The sequence below is a fragment of the Beta vulgaris genome, chromosome 5, assembly GCF_026745355.1.
Source record: "Beta vulgaris subsp. vulgaris cultivar EL10 chromosome 5, EL10.2, whole genome shotgun sequence".
NCBI lineage: Eukaryota > Viridiplantae > Streptophyta > Magnoliopsida > Caryophyllales > Amaranthaceae > Beta > Beta vulgaris.
Window position 1 is genome coordinate 7,967,783 of NC_079206.1, and position 22,286 is coordinate 7,990,068.

At 34.6% G+C, this 22,286-nt stretch overlaps 1 protein-coding gene across 1 annotated transcript; it reads left to right on the forward strand.

The window, feature by feature from the left end:
- Nucleotides 1-243: 243 nt before the first annotated feature.
- LOC125497939 (uncharacterized) lies at nucleotides 244-1,494 on the forward strand. The gene has a single exon (XM_048645658.1). The coding sequence runs from the start codon at nucleotides 244-246 to the stop codon at nucleotides 1,492-1,494; it is 1,251 nt and encodes a 416-aa protein (XP_048501615.1).
- The last annotated feature ends 20,792 nt before the right edge of the window (nucleotides 1,495-22,286 follow it).

Consider the following 22,286-nt stretch of genomic DNA (forward strand, 5'->3'; position numbering starts at 1 on the left):
AACGCTTATCGGCGGCAATTGGTCGGTCTAAAGAGTCAGCGTAGGCATCTAGCTGCTGAGTTTATTTTTCATTTATCATAGTTTCGATCTCAGGTGTGTTCTTCCCAAATCTTGTGTTTTTAACTTTTTTAATAAAAAAAAAAAAAAAAAAATTGGTGGGGGTGTAAGTCATCCTAGTTATCAGAGTGAAGAAGTCATTTAGTCTTTGTAATTTTCATGTCTGGTTAAGCAAGTTTTTTAGGTATGTTTTCATTAGAAGTTTGTGAGAGGTTGAAGGGACAGCTCCATGAGCTCCTTAATAAGGATTGTAATTTAGGACCAGATGAGAATGAGTTCCTGCATTATGTTTCTACATTAGATAATCCCAAGACTTCATTAGATCTAGTTAAGTCATGGAAGGAAGAAGGAAATTCCTGTTACAGTCATGGAGATATTAATGATGCTTTAGAGTGTTATGGTTTTGCTAGTGTGATGCTTAGCCTAATTTTCTTGGAGGAGAAAGATGCTACAAGTTTTTGCGAATTAGCTTTCTACATCTTGCTAAATTTAGCTGCTTGTTTCTTGAAGATAAATGAATTTGATCAAGTTGGTCTTCTTTGCTCTATTGTCTTAAGCTTTGACCCGTGCAATGTTAAAGCTTTGTTTAGAAGAGCTAGAGCATCGGTGGGAATAGGAAGGTATGATTTAGCTCACTGGGATTTGCTACAAGCATCTAAGATTGACCCATCAAACAAAGAAATTGCTAAGAAATTAAATGAAGTTCATAGTTTGTTTATTAAGCAAAAGGATCACCCGGTTGGTTTAGGGGTGGACCCATTGACAACAAGGAAAAAGATGAAGGGAAAACATCAGGAAGAAGACGAATGTTCTACTAAGGTGAAAGAAGGAGTTAATAGTGAGATCCAAAACTTATTGCAGGAAAGCGTGGTGAAGGACCAAGTTGTCTGTGAAGAGAAAGATGTCAAAATAGAGTGCATAAATGAGAGTGTGAGTGATTCCAAAATCAGAAACCCAAATCAGGCGGAGCCTAAATATCGGTTTGTTAACCGAAGAAGGCCAGGCTCCTCATTACAGTTGTCTAAAAACATTACTCAATTGTTGAGGGAAGGGAAATCAGTGCAATTATATAATCCAAAATCAGGGTCATATGTGGTAGTCCGAATTGCTCATTTATCAAAAGGAGGCGCTAGCAAGAAAATTACAATGCAAGACGGTCAGTTGCAACAACATTGTTCTAATCAAATGAATGAGCATAGTCACCCTAACATAGGGGATGAAGACATCAATCCCAACCTAGCCCACCATGAAAGTGAAGATTTATTGATGAAAAGTATGGAGCCCAAGTCAAACAGCGATATTGAAATGGAGATTGCCGCTAGTGGGCTACAAATGGCCCAATCGAGCTCATTTGTTTCATCTGGGTTTCCAATTAAAGGATGTATTGCATTAGACTCCAAAGAAACTAAAGGCCGGAAAAAGCGTAACAAAGCCTAACCACGAATAGGAAATTTCAGGAGAACGCTAAAGAATTGTCGCAAGAAAAATTCCTATTTCCTTCCTAAGTTTGATTTTAGTGGCAGGTTACATGCTGGAATGAAGAGGAAAGTTGGTCTGAGTGCAGATCCCTCCCAAAGCCCAAGGAAAAAGCCTGCTTCAAGTACTTGTGTTGCCAGCAATAAGTCAGATATTAGTAATGTATCAAGTCCTAGTTTGCAATCAGATGTTAGTAGTGAGTCAAATGTCAGTAGTGTATCATGTTCTAGACTGGAGTCGTTTGGTCTTGTAAGTCAATGTACATCGAGTCTCAAAATAAACGAAGTCCAAAACCTATCCCTAGAAGGTAGGTAAATGGGCTCACTTGTAGTTTATTGTTGTTATTAATGCATGATCTTGCTGCCAAAAAAAAAATGTCAAAGAGAGTAAAATGGTAGAATTGTCCTCTTAGGGAAAATCAAGAAGGGAGAAATGTATTTGCCTTCTTGATACTATTACACAAAGCAATTATCTAATTTGCCTTTTTGATTGATAAAAATTGCCCTGCAATGCAAGGAGCACTTGTCACATGCATATCTCTTCTTTTTCCAATGCTTTAATACGCGTGCTAAAGATGATCAACTTTGACCTGTTCATGGAGTCTTTTTGACGTGTTTGGATCTTCTAGAGTTGTAAAATAACTCTATAAGGTAGTGTTTGACCAATATCAACCATTGAATAAAAAATCAATGACTCATATATTTTCTTTCCAAAATCCCCCCTATCTTATCTCATCAAAATCCACCCCTAAATCTTTCCTTTCCACCAATATGAGCCCTTGATTTTAAAATTTATGGCTCAGATTTAACTCTACCTTGTAGAGTTTCATTAAAACTCTAGAGGATCTGCGACTCCATTTTTTTTAAAAAAAAACGAGTCATGAACAACCATACCCTCGTATGTGCATTATTGATAACTCTATCTATACTAATCAGTTTCTATGTATCTTGTACCATCAATTCAATAACGCGCTGACGTGGCGCGTCCGCATATAATTATTTAAATAAATAGTATTCATATATTAAGGGAAAAAAAAAGAGAAGAGTGGCCTATTGGAGAGTATATGATTGCGTCATGAATCCGAGCACGGTTGCAAACAAATATGGCATAGTTTTATAACTCAAACATTATTATTCATGCCATGATCATCAGGTTCAGGACATACACATGCATCTAGCACAAGCATGCATGCATATAACTAAACATGCATGAGTGTACTGTACATATACACATACCATATTTTTTTACCCTCTTTTCTCTCTATATATTTTCTCCTATTTTGAGGATTGACATGGTATATATGCTGTTTATGCTGGGGATTTAACGAGGTCATAACTTGAGATGAGCAATCGTGGATATATAAGAGGACAAACATACTCATTCTCAAATAATGGTTAGATCCGCATTTATAGGTAATCACATTTTCCCATACAACCATATTCTAAAAGTTTAGGAAAAACCAAAGTTTTATATAAAATTGATATAGGATTATGGGAAAAGAGACAAGAGTCCTGTTGGGTGTTGACTTCACAGCTTGGATTATGGGATCAGAGTGAATCTTCTCAAGAATTTTTTTTAATAAACCCATTTATTTCCGATTAAATCATAAACAAAATTACAATTTGAGTAAATTGTTGGATTTACCAAGGATTTTGAAATACTTTTATCATGCACACGATGTATCATGAACATGGTATAGCAAGGCTCTTTTTTTCATTGCACATTTTATACACACCATGAAATACATTAATACATTATCAATAATAATGTAGTATGTAAAAATTTGATGATGATGATTTATAATTGTTATAACGGACGTGATAAAGAAACAAATAATGAATATAAAACAATGAAAAACAGACAACAGATTTACGTGGTTCACCAATTTGGCTACGTCCATGGGCAGAGAGAGATCGAGAATATTTTATTATGTGAGAAAACCAGATTACAGAAAGAATTAGACTAAATTCGTAGTCTAAAACAACTAGGTAAATAACCTATTTATACCCCCGCGTCGAAAACGCGTTTTCCACATAAAACGGGCCGCCGCCCTATCGAGTCGGGAGAGATCTGCCCGATCAGATGGTAATTTCCCAAAATCAGAATTGTTACGGGCCCGATCGGACGAACTTGCCTTGTCGTAGTTCGGTGAGCACCCCAGATACCATCGGGGGGCTTCCCAAAACAGCTGATGACAAAATCGTCTCGGGCCCAATCAGGCAACACTCCAAAATTTCATTTTGACGCATTTTGTCGAACACATTCAAGGCATTAATCTTACAATAATGTATATAGAAACTTATATATTTTTTAAAAATAAAATACTCCCTCCGTTTCCTAAAGATCTTCCCACTTACTGTTCCTACAGATACCAAGGAAAATCAAGTTGTGTGGGGCATGGTGTGAGTAAAGTAGGAGAGAGAAAGGGGTTAAGATAAATAAACAAATAAAAGGGGTTAAAGTAGGAGAGAGAAAGGGAGTAAAATTGAATTAATAATGTAATGGTGGACCATATGATAGTGACATGAGAGGGTAAATAGGGAAATTTGTTTTGCCAAATAAGGAATAAAGCAAAAGAGGGAAGATCTTTTGGAAACACCCCTAAACGGAAAGAGGGAAGATCTTTAGGAAACGGAGGGAGTAAGACTCTTTATCAAAAGTAACTATATGTTAAAAACAACGACAAAAGGTTAGTGATATATAATTTCTAATTGCTTTATGCATTATACGCGTTTCATTGATTTCAAATTATTTACTCATAAAATAGCACAATTAAGAAGAACTAAAGTTATTGAAATGCTATAGACAATTACCTCTGGAAAGAAAAAAAATTTAAGGGTTTAATGCGAAAGAATAACCAACAAAAAAATTTATTAATTAAAGCACGCATCGCGTGCATAAATTGTTAGTATATATAAAAGGAGGGATTCAAATGAGCAAATTAAAAACTAGTCTTCAGTGTACCAGGTACGTAACATGTGCTCATATTGAAGCAATGGTTTCCCCTACTTATCCTGGATGAATTTCTTATCCCACGACACTAGCAACTACTAATATACTAATCTTTATCTTGACACATATATCTTTACGGTATGTATAGCTCTAAATTTATATTTATTCATACAAATTAATTTTTATCTCAATTTCCATTTTCATTGATTTAATAACTCACTCTGTCTGTATCATGATACTTTGATTAAAAATGGTTTTGTTTATTTGTAAAGGTAGATAGATAATGGTTAATACAGTGATACAATAATAAACGCAACGTACTCATAAAATTTTTGAAGAAGGAGCCTCATAAAAGTTTGTTTATATGTTTTTTAGAGGTAAACATAAGAAGATATTATTATAATTTGTAATCAAATTCCAAAAAAATAAGAGTACTTCGGGGAGGAACCCCATACAAGCAATTTTCTATCATATTGGATATATCCCATGCACCTTAATGGCATAATATGAAGTGTGCGATGCAAGAGTGTTACCTCTTATCATCACATTCTACAATCAAGAAGATCAAAAGAAGTAGATAAATGACAAATCTCATTATAGATCATAAATAAATTAGGTGCAACACCTTTTTTCCCTATTTTTAGTGACATTCACGACCCTTAATGCATCACCTTCTAGAATTATCTTTGAGTATCCACATCATCAGGGGCGGATCTAGGGGTGGCCTACCCAGGCCTCGGTCCACCCTATGATCCAAAATAATTATAAGTAATCTATCTGAAATAGTAATGCAAATAAATATGGTAGTGCAGGTGGTTTTCAAAAAATTAATTAATAAATTCGGCCCACCCTATATAGAAATCCTAGATTCGCCACTGCATATCATTGAGGATGTTTGACCCCAAAAGATGCTGCTTGAGCAAGGTTCTGATTATATGTAGGGGCAGTGCAAATAAACTTTAGGATTAAATTAACTGATTGCATATTATGCACATGCTATACATTCATATTAAACTTAGAGTAGGGTCAGAGATAAAACCTATGTTTCATTTTTATCAGGACATAGCTTAGGCGTTAGCTTGAATCAGTTTAATTTGTGCATTTAATTTCATTACGTAATATATAAATAAGCTACTACTTCTATCTCATATTAATATTTTTTACATTTTAGTTAAACCTAAACAATATAATAGATTGTTAAATGTAGAGTAAAACTGTAAAACGAAAAAAAAAGGGAGGGGGGTAAATTGAGATATTCAAAAGTGATAATACAAATTTTTGAAAAATAAGATTTTAAGGTATGCTCAACTCTATAATCAAAAGTGGGAATTACTTAAATTTTACAATAGATTTGTATACTTAAATTTTATAATATATTTGTATATGCCTATTAGTATAATATTGTACTCCATGTAAAAACGTTTCAAGATTATAATTGAAAGTTTCAGGCGTAACAACACAGATGATGCATGACTATTGACTAGATAGTGCACTGAAAATTTCGGTAGACGAAAAGAGTTGATCAAACATTATACATAGTAGAAACTATGGACAATTGAGACGATCATCATTGAGAACAAAAGACATAAGAAACATGGTAATAATTCAACATGCATATGGACAAAGTGATAGCATTGGAACCTCCTCACCTTTAGCTCACATTGTGGCTATAAAAGCCCTGCAAGAGCACTATCAATAATTCTCACAACCATTATCTACCGAGAATATGATAATTGATAACCAATATGATTAAAATAGATCTTTATTTTCATTCTATATTCTACTCGCATTTTAAGTACGTGATGCATGCGATAATAATTTTTTCATTGTGATATACTCCCTCTGTTTTTTTTTTATCTTTCTCACTTGGAATCTTGGCACTATTCATACTTGGAGAGAATCTTCTCAATTTTTTTCAATTTATAAGAAAAAATATAGTTATGTGGGGTCTTGTTTGATTCGTCTCAATTAGTACATTATTAATATTCAATAGTTATAATTTTTACTAATATATAATGAAAGATATTTAAGTTCAAAGGAGTGCATTGAGAGATGTGCACAGGAAAGTGGGAATGATAAAAAAAAACAGAGGGAGTATTTCGTAATGTCGAGTAGCTAGTTTTACATGCACGCAATACATGCAGCAACAACTTATGATAATAGTTTAAGTTGAGAGTTTTTTCAATAAATTAAAGGCTATTTTTGTTCAACATATTAAAAGTTATCAGCAAAAATAAGTTAAGTTAAGTTCTTGATCTAACCTTATTATCCTCTATGTAATTGATTTACACAAATTTAAATTATATAAACCCGTTAAATTGATCATTTTTTTTAATATGATTATAATGTTTTAGAAGTATGTTGTTGATTTTTTATTTTGGCAATTTTTCCTTTGGTGGAAAATTTTGATATTCTTAAATGAATTTGCTATCTTTGTATTTTTTTAAACTTTTTTAGTCTTTCCTTTTTTTAACCTAAAATTTTAAGTTATTGATTGTTGTTTTTAAACTTGGCAAATATTTTTATTGATTGATTACCCATTATTATTTTAAAATTTTAAACAAAATTGATGTAATTAAAGAAGTAAGGGTAATATAGTCATTTAACAAGGGGACACCATGCCTCCCCTTCACTTATATAATAGAGATAATCACATAATCTTTATTTGATAGTTGATATTGCTCAAACTTTACGTTGTAGAGTTTTCTTTTTTGGAATTCTAGAGGATCCAAACACCAATATGAACCCTTGATTTTAAAATGTAAGGTTGTAGAGTTTTATTAAAACTCTAGAGGATCCAGACTCCTTCATAATATTGGTGAGAAGGAAAAAATAAGGGGGTGAATCTTGATGAGAAAAGATAAGAGGAAGTTTTTGGAAAGCTAATATATATATAAGCCATTAATGATTAATATTGCTTAAACTCTACTTTTTTATTTAATATCAATATCTCTTCATTTAATTGTATTAACTATATTAATAATAACAAAGTTGTGGTTGGGACTTTGCCTACAAAAAAAAATTGTGGTCAAGACTTGGACCCATTATATGCCTATAAAAATAATTATATAATAAGTTGAATAATACTTGTTTGCTACCATTTAACCCATATACTCCTACATAATGCTTGCACTACTGTGACAAACTATATCAAGGATGTATATATTGGTCTAGTGGTTAAGATTAAGGTGTTGTGAACGATAGATCACATGTTCAAATCCACCTCCCCTTTTTTTACTTTTTTGTACTACCTTTGTAGCTCATATGGATCAAAAAAACAATTGTGACAAACTATCAATTATAAGAAAACATCATTTTGCCTTACTAAATGATGTCAGACGTCGTTCAGGCCTAACAACTAGGGATGGGCATGGGTCCAGGACCCTACCCGGACCCTGTTGGACCCGACCTTAATTTAAGGGTCTAGGTCCAACTTTTTCAGACCCTAAGGGTCCGAGTCCAAGTGAATTTTTTAGGGTCTGGGTCTTAAAATTTTGGACCCAAACCTGACCCTTAGACCTTAAACTTATTTAATATATACATTTTAACTTTTTTTAAAAAAAATAAACTGATTTTCTAAAAGACTAAAACCTAAACTAAAACACCCATTCCGATTTCTGGGTGAGAGACTCTATAGCGCAGCCGCCGACTTCACCACCTGATTTTCATCGCTAGATTTCCTTCGATCTTTCATCGTTTCATCGTTCATCGCCTGATTTCTTCAATTTGAGTTTCAGTTTTTTGTATCTTCATCGCCTCACGAGTCACGCACTCACGCCAGGTATTTTTTTCTTTGTTTCGAATTTATTTTCTCTTCAATTTTTTTTTAGTTTATTTGCTTGAATTTTGAGCATATTATGGTGAACTCTTATGTATGTTGTGTTTGTTTCGTTTTTTTCAGTTTGTATGTTTGTGTTTGTTTCGGATTTTTTCAGTTTGTATGTTTGTGTTTGTTTCGTGTTTTTTCAGTTTATATGTTTGTGAATTGTGTTTGTTTCGGTTTTTTCAGTTTATATGATTGTGTTTGTTTCGTTTTTTTCAATTTATATGTTTGTGTTTGTTTCATGCGAATTCTTGTGCTTGTTTCATGCGAATTTTTATGTTTGTTTCCTACGAATTTCATATGGTTATTGTCTTATTGATATTAATAATGCTGAAAATTTGGCAAAATAAAGAACTTAGCCCTGGACCCTCCAAACCCTCTAGATCCTCTAGACCCTAAGGGTATAGGTCTGGGTCCAATTTTTCAGACCATTAGGGTCCGGGTCCAGGTATGGGTCTGCAAAAAAATTTAGGGTCTGGGTCTAGGGTCCGACTGGACCCAACCCAGACCCGACCCTTGCCCATCCATATCAACAACTAGCTATTGATAGAGGTGTCAATCTGGGTCACTGGCTGGGTTTGGGTTGACCCAAGCTGGGTCGGAATAATTTGGGTCGGAATAATCTGGGTGACACCGTGTCATGGGTCGGAACTGGGTGGATCGGGTGAACTTGGGTCGGGTGAAACAAGGTGAGAGGAGCTCGGAACTGGGTCGGAAATGGGTCGGGTGAGACTGGGTCGGCCGGTATCTGGGTTGGGTGAATTTGGGTCGGAATGGAATAAGGTGAAGTCGGTCCAAATCGGCTTTCGGAATGACTTGGGTCGGAAGAAATCGGCTTTCGGAATAACTTGGGTCGGAAGAAATCGACTTTCGGAATGACTTGGGTCGGAAGAAATCGGGTTTCGGAATTACTTGGGTCGGAAGAAACCGGCTTTCGGGTTACTTGGGTCGGAAGAAATCGATATCGGAATAACTTGGGTCGGAATAATTCGGCTTTCGGAATTACTTGGGTCGGAAGAAATCGGTTTTCGGGTTACGTGGGTCGGAAGAAATCGAAATCGGAATAACTTGGGTCGAAAGAAATCGGGTTTCGGAATTACTTGGGTCGGAAGAAATCGGCTTTCGGGTTACTTGAGTCGGAAAAAATCGATATCGGAATAACTTGGGTTGGAATAATACGGCTTTCGGAATTACTTGGGTCAGAATAAATCGGCTTTCGGGCTACTTGGGTCGAAAGAAATCGATATCGGAATAACTTGGGTCGGAGTTACTTGGAACGACTAAATATCGAACCGGCGGCTCCGTGGCGTATTGATTTGGGTCGAGATTGTTATAAACTTATAACATGTGGATGTGGTATTGAGGTATTGTGATATTGTGGTATAGATTATAGTCATTATACTTTATACTTATAGTGGTATATTATAGTAATCTGTAATTATATGATATTGTGAATTGTGATTGAGTCATTATTGTGAATTTTTTAATAGTACATTGAATCATTAATACTTTGATACTTATATTACTAATTTGAAATGTTACTAAAGTAAGACTTATACTTATAAGTTATACTTATAATCTTATATTATTGGGCCATTCACCATTATTGGCTATTGGTAATTGGCCTATTGCTTAAGTTACTAAGTATCACTCATTAGTTATTTACTTATTTAGTTATTCTCATTCATGATTGCATATGTATTCAAGTAACCAACGACTCTTCCAACGACAATAATAACGAGTATACGATCAGTTCCAAACTTTATATAAATGATTTATTATTATAAGCATTATGATTGATATATAAGTTTGTAAATAGCTATAATGGTAATGAGAACAATACTACAAATAAACATCAAATGAAAATGATAATAGTTAATCATAGAACATGTAACAAGTAACAGCCATCAGTTAAGTAAAATAGTTAATCATAACTTGTTAAAACAAGTTAACTGTTAACAATAACAACCATAAGTTAAGTAAAATAGTTAACAAGTAGTAACTTGTTAACATTTAACAACCATATAGTTTAATACTAGTATAAGATTAACAACAATGACACTCTATTGATTATCGTGATGTTAGTGTATTCTCTTAGTCAACTCTTATTTCGACTAATCAACTGCGTAAAACCACCCTAATGAGTAAAGGAGTAGAGCGACTCTTCATATGTTTTAATATTATATATCATAATTCATAACCAACGACAATAATAACGAGTAGAATCAATTCCAAACTTCATATAAAGGATTTATTATTATAGTAATACAAATACGAAGAGGAATAATAACAATAATAATAACAATAACAATAAATAGAATAACAAATGATAATCATACATTCATAGATTTACAACGACGGTTCATATGACTATATGAGGCCTACGTGATTATAACGCGGGTTCATATGTTGCACAATACTAATAATAGTAAATTATATCCCTAAATCATTACCCCATATAAAAGCTAACTATAACTTATTAAAAGTAACATCAATAAGTTAATTGCTAACAAGTACTTACTAGTTACTAAATATGGTATTTATGGTATTCTCTTAACTTTGTATATATATGTGACTATAAAGAAACTATTTTATCAGTAGGCTTAAATGTATCAGGACGATTATAATATTGGAACCATTATAGCGAATACGTGATTGATTATTAACAAGTATGAGGAGTACCGACTCTTAATATGCTTTAATAGTACAACTACCGATAATATAATGAAAATTATATATTAACTACGAATATAAGATCAATTACTAGATTTATATAAAATATAAATGATTCTATTATGGTACGCATTACGATTCGAAATAATAATAATAAAATAACACGATAACAACAACAACAACAACAACAACAACAACAATAATAATTCTAATAATAATATGTTAATTAATAAATGATAGTTATGGCTTAAATACTAATCATAATAATTTCAATAAAAATAATCAAAATTTCAATTTAAAGTTAGTAAGTTACTACACCAAGACAATAATTAGTAAGATTATAACTTATAAGAATAGAAGATTATCAATCATGTGTGCTAGGTCATCAATCCATGTGTTGGAGCATTCTCTTTTCCTATTGGTCAAGAAATAATATAATGGATCATGAATTAGAACCCTTTGATTTAAGAAAGATCAAAATCTAACCATCAATCTCTAAAACCATTTTCATTTCCCTAGTGTTTTTTCCATCTATCCTCTCTAAAACCCTAATCCCCACCCCTCTCAATCTTTCATCTGCCCACCGGCCTCCATCTCATTCTCTAATTCTCTAAAACTCTTAATCCTTCAACTCCATTGCTTCAGATCTTCTTTTTTTTTTAAATCCATCACTTTACGATGATCACTATCTATGAGTCTCTCTCATCAATTTCTGATTCTCATCATCGCCGGAATGTTTGTTTAGGTGTCGGCGACTCAGTATTCGATTCCCAGAAGCAATCTAAGTTTTTTATCTTTGCTAAACAACATAAATGAGGCAAGTCAAGACGACAAACCTGATTAATGTTATGGTCAGATGAAGAGCCTTCGCCCTTCCCCTATGTGCAAGTAATTGCAGAACAGGGTCCTCCTTTGAACAACACTAAGAAATGGCCACATGCCGCACATCAGTACATGAGGATGGCACATCTGTGACATATAATTATGATGATCTTGTTTTTATTTCAGTGCTCATTTAAATGTAAATTTGGAACTTACTCATATGTTTTTGTTATTTATTTTAGATTCTCACTACGCATTTTTTTTGTTTTCCGTGATTTGTCTTCGGTTGCTTAAAAGGCGTCGTTCGCACCACCGTCGGATACTCCGGTGGCACTAAGTTTAATTCTGAGTTCCGCAGCTTGTTGAGGATCTCGATGAAGGTTTGCTGACCGAAGGTCTCGCCGGAGTCCGTGGTGGTTGCAGCCCACACGAGAGTTGTCCCTTTTTGATTTGTAATTTCATTTGTTGATTTTTATATACTTATGTTATGTTGAATTAGTTTTTTTGTGTTGAATTAGTTTTTGGTGAGATCTAGGATAGAGTTTTTCTGCTCAATTTTGTATAAATTATTCTGGATTTTTTTTTTCTTTTCAATTGTACCTTTGTCATTGTATCAATTTTCTAATGAAAAAAATATTCAAGTTCGTATTACTCAATATATTACAATTAAGATCTTCATATCCTTTTAACTATGATTTCATATCCTTAAAATTTAATAATAAAGATATACTTATGTTATGTTGAATTAGTTTGGTGATTTACTAGTGATATTACTCTACTACTAGTGATATCATGTTATCAAAAAATATAATTCCATATAATACCAACTTATAAATAGTGATAAAAGGAATGATATATTATATATTTAGTAAAAAATAAAAATAATATATTTAAATAATTTAGTAGATATAAAAAAAAATATTGAATTTTAGTAATATCTGGTTGAGTACGATCGGGTTTAAGTTTGAATGCAGGTCGGGTTTAGTTGGGTCGGGTGGTAACAGGGTTGGGTCGAAACTGGGTCGGTGATAGCTGGGTTGGGTCATAACTGGGTCGGTGATAGCTGGGTTGGGTCACAACTGGGTCGGTGATAGCTGGGTTGGGTCACAACTGGGTCGGTGATAGCTGGGTTGGGTCACAACTGGGTCGGTGATAGCTGGGTTGGGTCACAACTGGGTCGGTGATAGTTGGGTTGGGTCACAACTGGGTTGGGTGGTAACTGGGTTGGGTGATAACTGGGTTGGGTGATAACTGGGTGGGTTTAACTGGGTCATTGGCGGGTGAAGTTGGGTGCGGGTCATTTTGGGTCGGAAACGGGTTGGGTCTGGATCGTTATTCACGGGTGCAACTGGGTACGGGTACAACTGGGTCGGCCCAACTCAGGTTGGATTACTAATTCCACGGGTTAAACTGGGCACGGGTGAACACTGGGTCGGAATGGGTCGGCTTTCCAACCGACCACTCTCGGCTCAGAACAGGTTGGGTCTGGGTCGCATGCGGGTTCACCCGTGGGTCGGCCCAGTTTTTGACACCTCTAGCTATTGATGTTAATATGTCCTGTGTTTCATTATTATTGCAACATTATCCCTTGCCATATTTTTCATGAAAGTCATGTGAAAAGGTGATAGATATTAGATAGAGAAAAGATATATGTAAGGAAACATGGCCATTAATATGAAACTTCAAAATTAGGAAAAGATATTGCAATTAAGAAACAACGAAGAAAGTATATATTACATTCTTTCGTCAATCAAAGATGTAATATCGAAACCGTTGGGGCCTAGTCGATTTTTAAGAAGTCGAGCAACAATATAATAGACCTTATTTCAACCACTCCATTTGTCATACGCTTAGGGTATCAGACATTAAAAATTCTATAATTGGTGATTTCTTAACCACTCCGTTTCGCAAAGGTACCGAACTCAAATGTAATTTCTCAACTTTGATTACATTAATCACTTCATCATTACATATATAAGCAACAAAAATAAAGCTAGGTCTATTTTGGTGGTTATTTTCTTTTGTTTTTTTAGCTTCTTCATATGTTAATATCTCATCCTTCAAACTTCTGTTGTCTGTAAATTGATCAACCCCCATGCTTCCCCTAGTCCTCTAAAAGATGTTGCCAGTTTGGTGTAGCTGCTCATTAGTTTCCTTGCACCACTTGAAATTATCACATTCATCGCACTTATAGTAGAGCCTTTGTGGATTTAATTTGTGTGCTCTCTGGACTTCTTATTGCAAGCCTTTTTCCATATTTACATGTTTTATTTGGAACTCTTATGTATGAGGATTTATATATATGAAGAAGATGAATTGTGTGATTGTAAATTCATGACGTGAAAAAAAGGGGTCAATAAGGTGTTAGATTGAGTAAACAAGAAGAGAGGGTGAAGAAATTAGAGTATAAGTATCACTTATATAAGAAAATGAGGAGAGAAACAAACGATTGTTTCTTTAAAAAGTGTGCAAAACTATAAACCATAGGGTTAAACTGTGAATTAGGTTTGTAACGTACACTTGACGCTAGGGTTACGTTAGTATTTTTTTCAAACCATAGGACACCTGGTGAATTTTGGAAAACACGAGGGTGTACCAGGTGAATATTGTAAAACCTCAGGGGTATCTGGTGAAAAAAAAGAATAATTAAAGAGATAAACATACATCATTAGATAATATCAATTTATAATTTATTTTTTATTGAAACACTACTTCTCACCATAGTATGCTTAAAAAGCATAATTACCAATAGTAGAATAGTGCTTATTGTCGCCGTTGAATTGTTACGGTTTTACTCATACGCAGCAATAAACCACGTCAAAAGAAAAAGAAAAAATCGAAAATCAACTTATTGTTGCAGTTCTGGGTGGAATCCTCAGTGATAGACGTCAACGGGAATTTTTCAAAATTGTCTGTCTGGTTTGACCAAATCTATTGTCGTGGTTCCCACAAAGCAGAACCGCATCAATAGATTAAAATATATTTTTTTATTAATACTATAATCTACTGTTATGGTTTTTGAGAAGAACCGCAACAATATCCCTCCCTTTTTAAATATGACATACTTAGGGTTTCCTTTAATTATGACAGCAATATCATCGTCTCCCTTCACTGCTTTCTCCTTACCTCTTCTCAACCCCGTGCCTCCCTCTACAATCTCTTTCCTCATCAACTTCCTCCCTCTACAATCTCTCTTTCCTCCAAAACACGCCAGAGACTCCGAGCAATCCTCGAACGACGACAAACAAGCACTAGTGGAAAAAAGCCCATGTGATGCGGTCAAAACCGGACTTATAGTAGAATTTGATGCGGTTTTCCACAATGACCGCATCAGATTGTGAGTGTGGTGAAAAATAAATAAAAAATGTGCGACTAAACCTAAATCAGAAAACCAAAACGAAATCTAAATAACGAAATATGTAGAGAAATCAGGATATACAAAATTAGTAAATAACAAAACTATAAATTAGCAGAGTGATTTACATAAATCAACAAAACAAAAATTAACAGAAAATAACAATTACATTACATTATAATTACAAAAAAACAATAAAAATACAAACAAATTTCCAAAATAATTACAAATACCAACACCAACTAAACGAAACAAAAACTAAAGGAATTAAAAATAAATCTGAATATTCAAGTGATAAGTGCGTTCCTAACGCACTTTATGACTTTCTTTTTGCTTGTTTTAGCTCCCTTTTTCCCCTTTTCTTCCCTCTTTCTACTCACTTTTCCCTTCTATTTCATTCACTTGATCATTCTTGATCATAGTGACATTTTGCTAGATTTTCGATCTATTTTGATCGAACTTCTAGCACATATGCTTTCACCATGTTTGCTCGTGTTTTTATTGTAGGTATGACCCTTTTCGGGGACGAGTAATGCGAGACATGGCACAAGGGAATGAGCTAGAGGATGAGAGGGAGCATGAGGTGCGCTTGGTATGCCCCGCACACGATGGTGCTCCCGCACACGATGGTGCTCCCGCACACGATGGTGCTCCCGCACACGATGGTGCTCCCGCACACGCTACTGGTGCGCCCGCACCATCGGCCAATCTTGAAGCAGATTACAGACGACTGTGGTGCGCCCGCACCAAGCACAAGGTGCACCCGCACCTGTGTCAGGTGCGCCCGCACCATCCACGGAGGATTTTCACCATGAGACAAAAGACTCAGGTGCTCCCGCACCTAACGTCTAGTGCGCCCGCACCTATGCATGGTGCGCCCGCACCTCCTTATGGTGCGCCCGCACCATGCGTTCCGGAATAAAAAAAATTACATCATTAAACCCTTTTTCGTGGGGAGTTGGAAAGTTACGCTTGATTCTAGCTTTTTACACAACATTCTAGGGTTTTGTATTAGAGAGAAAACACTTTAGTTTTCATTGGTATGAGATTAGTGATCATAGTTTGTGATTCCATTGATATTGAAGGTACTTTTCGTTCATCTTAATTCAAAGTTTCAGTTTTTAATTCATTCTTTTGGTGTTCGTTTTTGTTCTTAGATTATTTTAGATCTTCATTCTCTTAGTTTATTAATTGCGATTTCCATTAGTTTAATCATTAATTATTCATGTTTAGCCTTAGATTAGTCATAGATTTATTGTTTAATTGCTTTAACTCCATGATTAGTGAGTAGTTTCATAATCTAGTGTTAGGGTGAAAGTATGAATTAGGGTTTTAAATATGTTGTTGATGTGATTGTGATGTTTAGAGAAGTTTATGCATTGATCTTGGTGTTTTGAAACCTTAGGATAGATATTGATCACATTTATACTTTGGTATTTAGATTTCAAAAGTTCTTTAATCGAATTTTGACTCTTTTATCATCCCAAGAATCAACTTAATTTCTAGGCCAAGATATTGGGTAGAAATTAAGGGGATCATTTATTAGGGGTTTTCCGAACTTATTGAATCTCTTAATCAATTGACTAAAGACCATTCGAGAGAGGATTTAATTGATTGATTAAGTGATTATTCTTGAGGACCATTCGAGAGAGGACTCAAGTAATTTAGAGGGAAACTAAACCTTGCATAATCATCTCCGTCCGTACATCACAATCGCATTAGCATTCATTGGCTATTCTTATTCATACTAGTAACCTTAACTCTAGTGTCTTTTATCTGATATCTAAACTCGTGTTATTTGCTTGTTCGTGCTATTAGTTAGACTTAATCGATACCAAAACACTTTCAAACCCCCAAATACCCTTCAATTAGGTAGTCTAGACTTGATAGACTTTAACCAATCCCTGTTTCCCTGTGGATCGACCCTTGACTTGCCCTTACTATTCCCTTAGTAATTGCTTGTTAGGACTATAAATTTTGTTTGGAAAGCGGTTCTTAGTGCCTTAACGACACACTAAAAATCTCTTATCATCAAGTATTAAAAAAATCCAGAAACTAAAAGATGAAAAAAATAACTTAAATCCTCATCTGCATTTTTCTTCGAAATCCTCATCTGAGTTTTGACGGCTTCGAGTAATCGAGTTTTGACGGATTCGAGCAATCGAAATCCATATCTGCATGTTTTTTCTTTGAAATCGCAACCAATTTGAACTGGGTCACAAGTTTTGACGGCGGCAAACAAACCCAAAATCGCAACGAAGAAGGCGGCGACTGTCGTGTGTTGGTGGTGGTTGTTGGTGGTGATGTGTATGTCGGTGAAAGGGCGAGGAGAGATAGTGAGGTAGTGAGGTGAGGAAAGGGAAGATGGGGATGTGAGGAGAGAGAAGATGGGGAGGTGAGGAGAAAGAAGACGGGGAGGTGAGAGAGAGAAGATGGGGGCTGGTGAGAGAGAGTGAGGAATGGTGTGATTTTGTATTAGGGTTAGGTTTTACTAGAAAGATGGGCCAGCGATTTTGCCACATCAATTGGGCCAGTGCGCAGTTTTTTTTAAAAGTATGAAATCTGATGCGGTCCACCAAACCGCATCAGATTTAAAATCTGATGCGGTTTTGTTTGGACCGCATCAGATTTTGTTTGACAACTTTTCCTCCCATTTTTTGGTTGATTTTCGGATGCAGTTTTACAAAAATCGTAGCTGATACTAAGTGACATATAAGGTTTTTTCCACTAGTGAATACCAACTCCTCCTCTTTTCCGCCATCTACAAAGGTGAAGACCTCTTCCTCTTCGTCCGCAAAGCTTTTCGTCACCGGTAAACCCGACGCTTTCCTCCACCTCCTCAAATACTTTTCTCGCTCTAAAGAATTCGAGATCGAAGAAGTCTGCAAAGCTCACTACCAAGACTTCATCCTCCTTCTTTTTATTGATGCAAATTGAGCTTCCTCCATCTACAATTTCTTCTCCTTCAATTTCGAGCGAGTCTGAGTGACTTCGCTCCGAAATTATAGACTTCGACGCTGACCTCCACCATTTTCAGGCATCGTTCGCTGACCTCCACCATTTTCGGCTACTTCGGCGTGATTCCTCAACGACGGGACTTACTTCGCTCGCTCTCCCCTACCTCGGCGGCGCAATAAATCTGATGTTAGGTTTTATTTTTTTTTTCTTAGATCTGATTTTCATCATTTTTTTTTGCTTGTAAGTTGGTTATAGTTTTTAATTTTTTTTTAGGAGATTTTACTTAGATATGATGTTAAGAGTTTCAAATATTTTTCATTTGTTTTTTAGAATTTCGTGATGCCATGTTCAGTTAGAGTTGTCGTATGAATGTAACAAGTATAAGTAACCTACTAAACAAGTCACAAACAAGTTTTTTTTTTTTTTTGCCGACAAGTCACAAACAAGTTAAAACTCAATAGAAGAAAACACATATACAAGCCTAACTCAATCATGGATAATCAAAAAAATAGACTTAAAATAGGAAGATCGTACAAAGATTGACTTATTTAAAACATTTTTTCCTAAAAAATCAACATATTGTTGCGGTTTTGGCTAGCAACCGCAACAATAGGTGTAATGAATTGTTGCGGTTTTTGCCATGAACCGCAACAATAGCTTGGCCTATTGCTGCAGTCAAAAACTGCAGCAATAGGTTAATTAGCTATTGTTGCGCCTTTAATTGTTGCGCGGCCAACATCGCCGTAATAGACCATTTAATGACCGCAACAATAAGCATTTATTCTACTAGTGTACCCAATGAAAGCAAATTGAACTACTACTCATAAAATATGCCTATAAAATATTTTATTTTTAAATAAATAAAAAACACAACCTATATCGTTGTTTAAAAGGAGAGTTGTTGAATTATCTATCAAATAGTACAAGATAACACATCCGACTTCGACATAGTCCTTTTTAGAAAACATTACTCTTTACACTAAAAAAAATGCAAATAAAAAGCACAACGCTCATCAATATTCACCATAAATATTACACTCTTAAGTTAGTTTTTAACACTTTTTTATGTTAGTATTAATATTAATATACTGCCACACGCATCGTGTGCATATAGTACTAGTGCTAATATATCAAAAGGCGTTACTAAACAAGGAACAGTGACACGTGGTGCTCTCTGTAAGAGCGTTTTATTCCATGTAATTCACGTATAATAAAAAAAGAAATTGACTAGTATAGGGTTTAATCACATGACTTTAAATTTATATACTAACGTGTTAATAACTACTAGAAAAAGTGATATCTAGTGTTACCATTTTAAAGTATAATATTAATAGATGAAAGTTTTCGTTATCCGAGCATAGCCCGAGCCTAATAACTAATTTGCAAAGAAATGATGGCGTTTGGTCATATAGTGGTATGGGTTTGGAATCAGAAATAATGAAACCAAGGTGGTATAGGTTTAGAACTTGATACCTAATACTATGTATTTTGTTTTATTTGAGAATGAAACTTTTTCTTCTATTTAATCTTAAATGTATTGGTATGAGTCATACTCACCTTCCCCCTTAGGTTTCTAAATCCCATACCTTATGGGTTTGAGATATGTGTTTTAAATCTATCAAATTATTAAACAAACACGAAGCCCGGTCCTGATTTTTTTGGGACCCTAGGCAAACTAGTAGATTGGGGCCCCTTAAAAATGCAATTTATAGTAGAACAAATTAAAAACATATGAATATATGATGGTACTTCTATCAAAATATAGAAGTTGTTGAAGCTTATGTACTTTTACAAATAAAATCCTCCTATTCAAAAAAATATATATATGACTAAAATATCCACAAGATAAACAAAAATTCATAAACCCAATATTAATAACTCCATTTACAATTCCTTCAAAAGCAAAGATAAACTTAATAGCAACAACAAATTCTTCAAACTTCCCCTAAAACAATTAACACTCAAAATTCAACATAATAATGACACATCTTAGTAGAATAAAACAAACAATTCTAAGTGTTATACAAAAGTTGGAAAAAAAAACCCCCTTTGCAACAAGGCAATTCCTTGCCATCTGGGTGTAAAACTCACGAATATTAACAACCTTTCCGAGACTTTGAAAGCTAAGATTTCACATTCAGAATCAAACAAACAAAGGATAAAAGCCAAACCAGTAGCAAACAAAGAAATTCAGTCGATGAAGCAGAGAATTCTGAACTGGACTCGATTGTTCTTGACTTTTTGAGTTTATGTACGCAATTTTTCAGTCGATAGTCAGCCAAAATTCCCAAAAAATTTCGAAATTTCTTATGGATTGAGAGTAAAATTTATGAGCAATGCATTATACAAATGCAATTTTTCTGTATTTAAATTGTAGAAAAAAAAACTCTCATTGATGTATTTAAGAGGAGGTTAACAACTATTTTTTGGGAAATATGGAAATTTTCCATGATTTTAATGGTGATTAGAGAAAATTATGGAAATTAAAAGAATATTAAATTTGGGTCTTGGAAGTTGGAAGGAGAGAGAATAAATGAAGATGAAGAAGCGTTTGGGGAGGTTAAACCCTTTCTCTTTCTTCTGTATTTCACGCCCCTTTCTAAATTATTGCCAGCTAAATTATTTTTTTCCTACAACTGGGCCCCTTTTAAGCTTGGGCCCTTGGCCATTTCCCCTTCAAACAAGGCTCAGGATCGGGCCTGAGTCAAACTCTATGAATGAATTTTGATCAGTCTAAACCTATACCTTATACCAAAATCATATTAACCAAACGTTCCCTAAACTCTATGGTTAGTAACTTGGTTTCCGTACTTAAAACCTCGTATAGTCGTATGTAGTATAGACTATAGACCCTTTACATGCTCTAATCATGCACCAGCCAGGTAGCCACCGACCAACTAGTCGTTCTTAAGATTAAATGGGCCTCTTTGAGGTTTTAACGCAGGACCTTGGAACTTTGATGACAAGTTTTATGAATTGCTAAGATTAATGGGGCCTATGAGTCCATTACTCTACATTTTTAATACTATAGCCCCATATCTTTCACACACTTAAATAAAGTTGACCTCAAAATGAAGAACTATAAATATAACAAAATTTAAATAAGAAAAAGCTTCAACAAAAATGTGCCAAGCTCACCAATGTGGAAGACCAACTCTTAACCCAAGGTTCGATCCAGACTATGTTAAACCCGAGCCATTTTGAGGGTTTTGATCTAGAATTTTGAGATCCATTGGATCTTAATTGGATTTGTGTATGGGAGTAAAAAAGGGTATAGGGACAATAGATTCAGATCAGACCCATTTTTTTGCACGTCATATATATACAGTATTGAATTGAATACTAGAGGTCGAGAAAAAAAAAACGAGGCTTTAAATGTTTGTATGCTATAAAAACCATGTAAATTCTCACTTTTTTCTATGCAGTATAAGAAATTAGGTAAAAAATCGAGTTGGAAGATCATTGCTCAGTTTTATATATGCATCATATATACGAGCATGTTGTGCAACATGTGTGGAGCTATGTGTCACGTAGCTGTCTCTCGTAAACTAGTTGTTAATTAGCTGACAAGCAAGGCCACATATAACGTGGCAAACCAAAGCATGTCCCCAATCTCTAGGGGATCTTATCTTTTTAATATCGATTTTTCATCCCATATGTTAGAAATCCAACCTTAAAATATTAATTGATTGATTTTTATGAAATGATTTGATATATTTTGAGATAATCGACCTAGTTTTGGGACTGATTGAAATAAGCGGAAATTAATTTGAAATATTTTGAAACTTATATATTATTCTTTTTTGGATTTGGACCAAGTCGACGACAATATAATGTTATCATCCAGTGTTCAATGGATAGGAGAGACAAATTTGTGTGTCTATAGAATCCCGAACTTTGATTGAGACTTGTAAATGCGAAGGTTGAAGTATGCACGTGGTTTCAATATGTGCACTCGATTAATCTCTTAGTTAAGCAAGGTCATTAGGATAAGGCTGACTGGAAAATATCTTCTGCAAATTGCATTGAAATTGATCCAAAGCCTATCAGATTAGTTGAAAATGTTGTACTACAAATTCTGATCGATCGTCCTATGAAATTTATCGTGTTTGTCCTTTTACAATCTCCCATGCACTGATGCACATAATCAAGCTTTATTATATTCTAAAA

Bases quoted from the DNA above. Each gene is read 5' to 3' on its own strand.
- LOC125497939 (XM_048645658.1), top strand. From the start codon at position 244: ATGTTTTCATTAGAAGTTTGTGAGAGGTTGAAGGGACAGCTCCATGAG.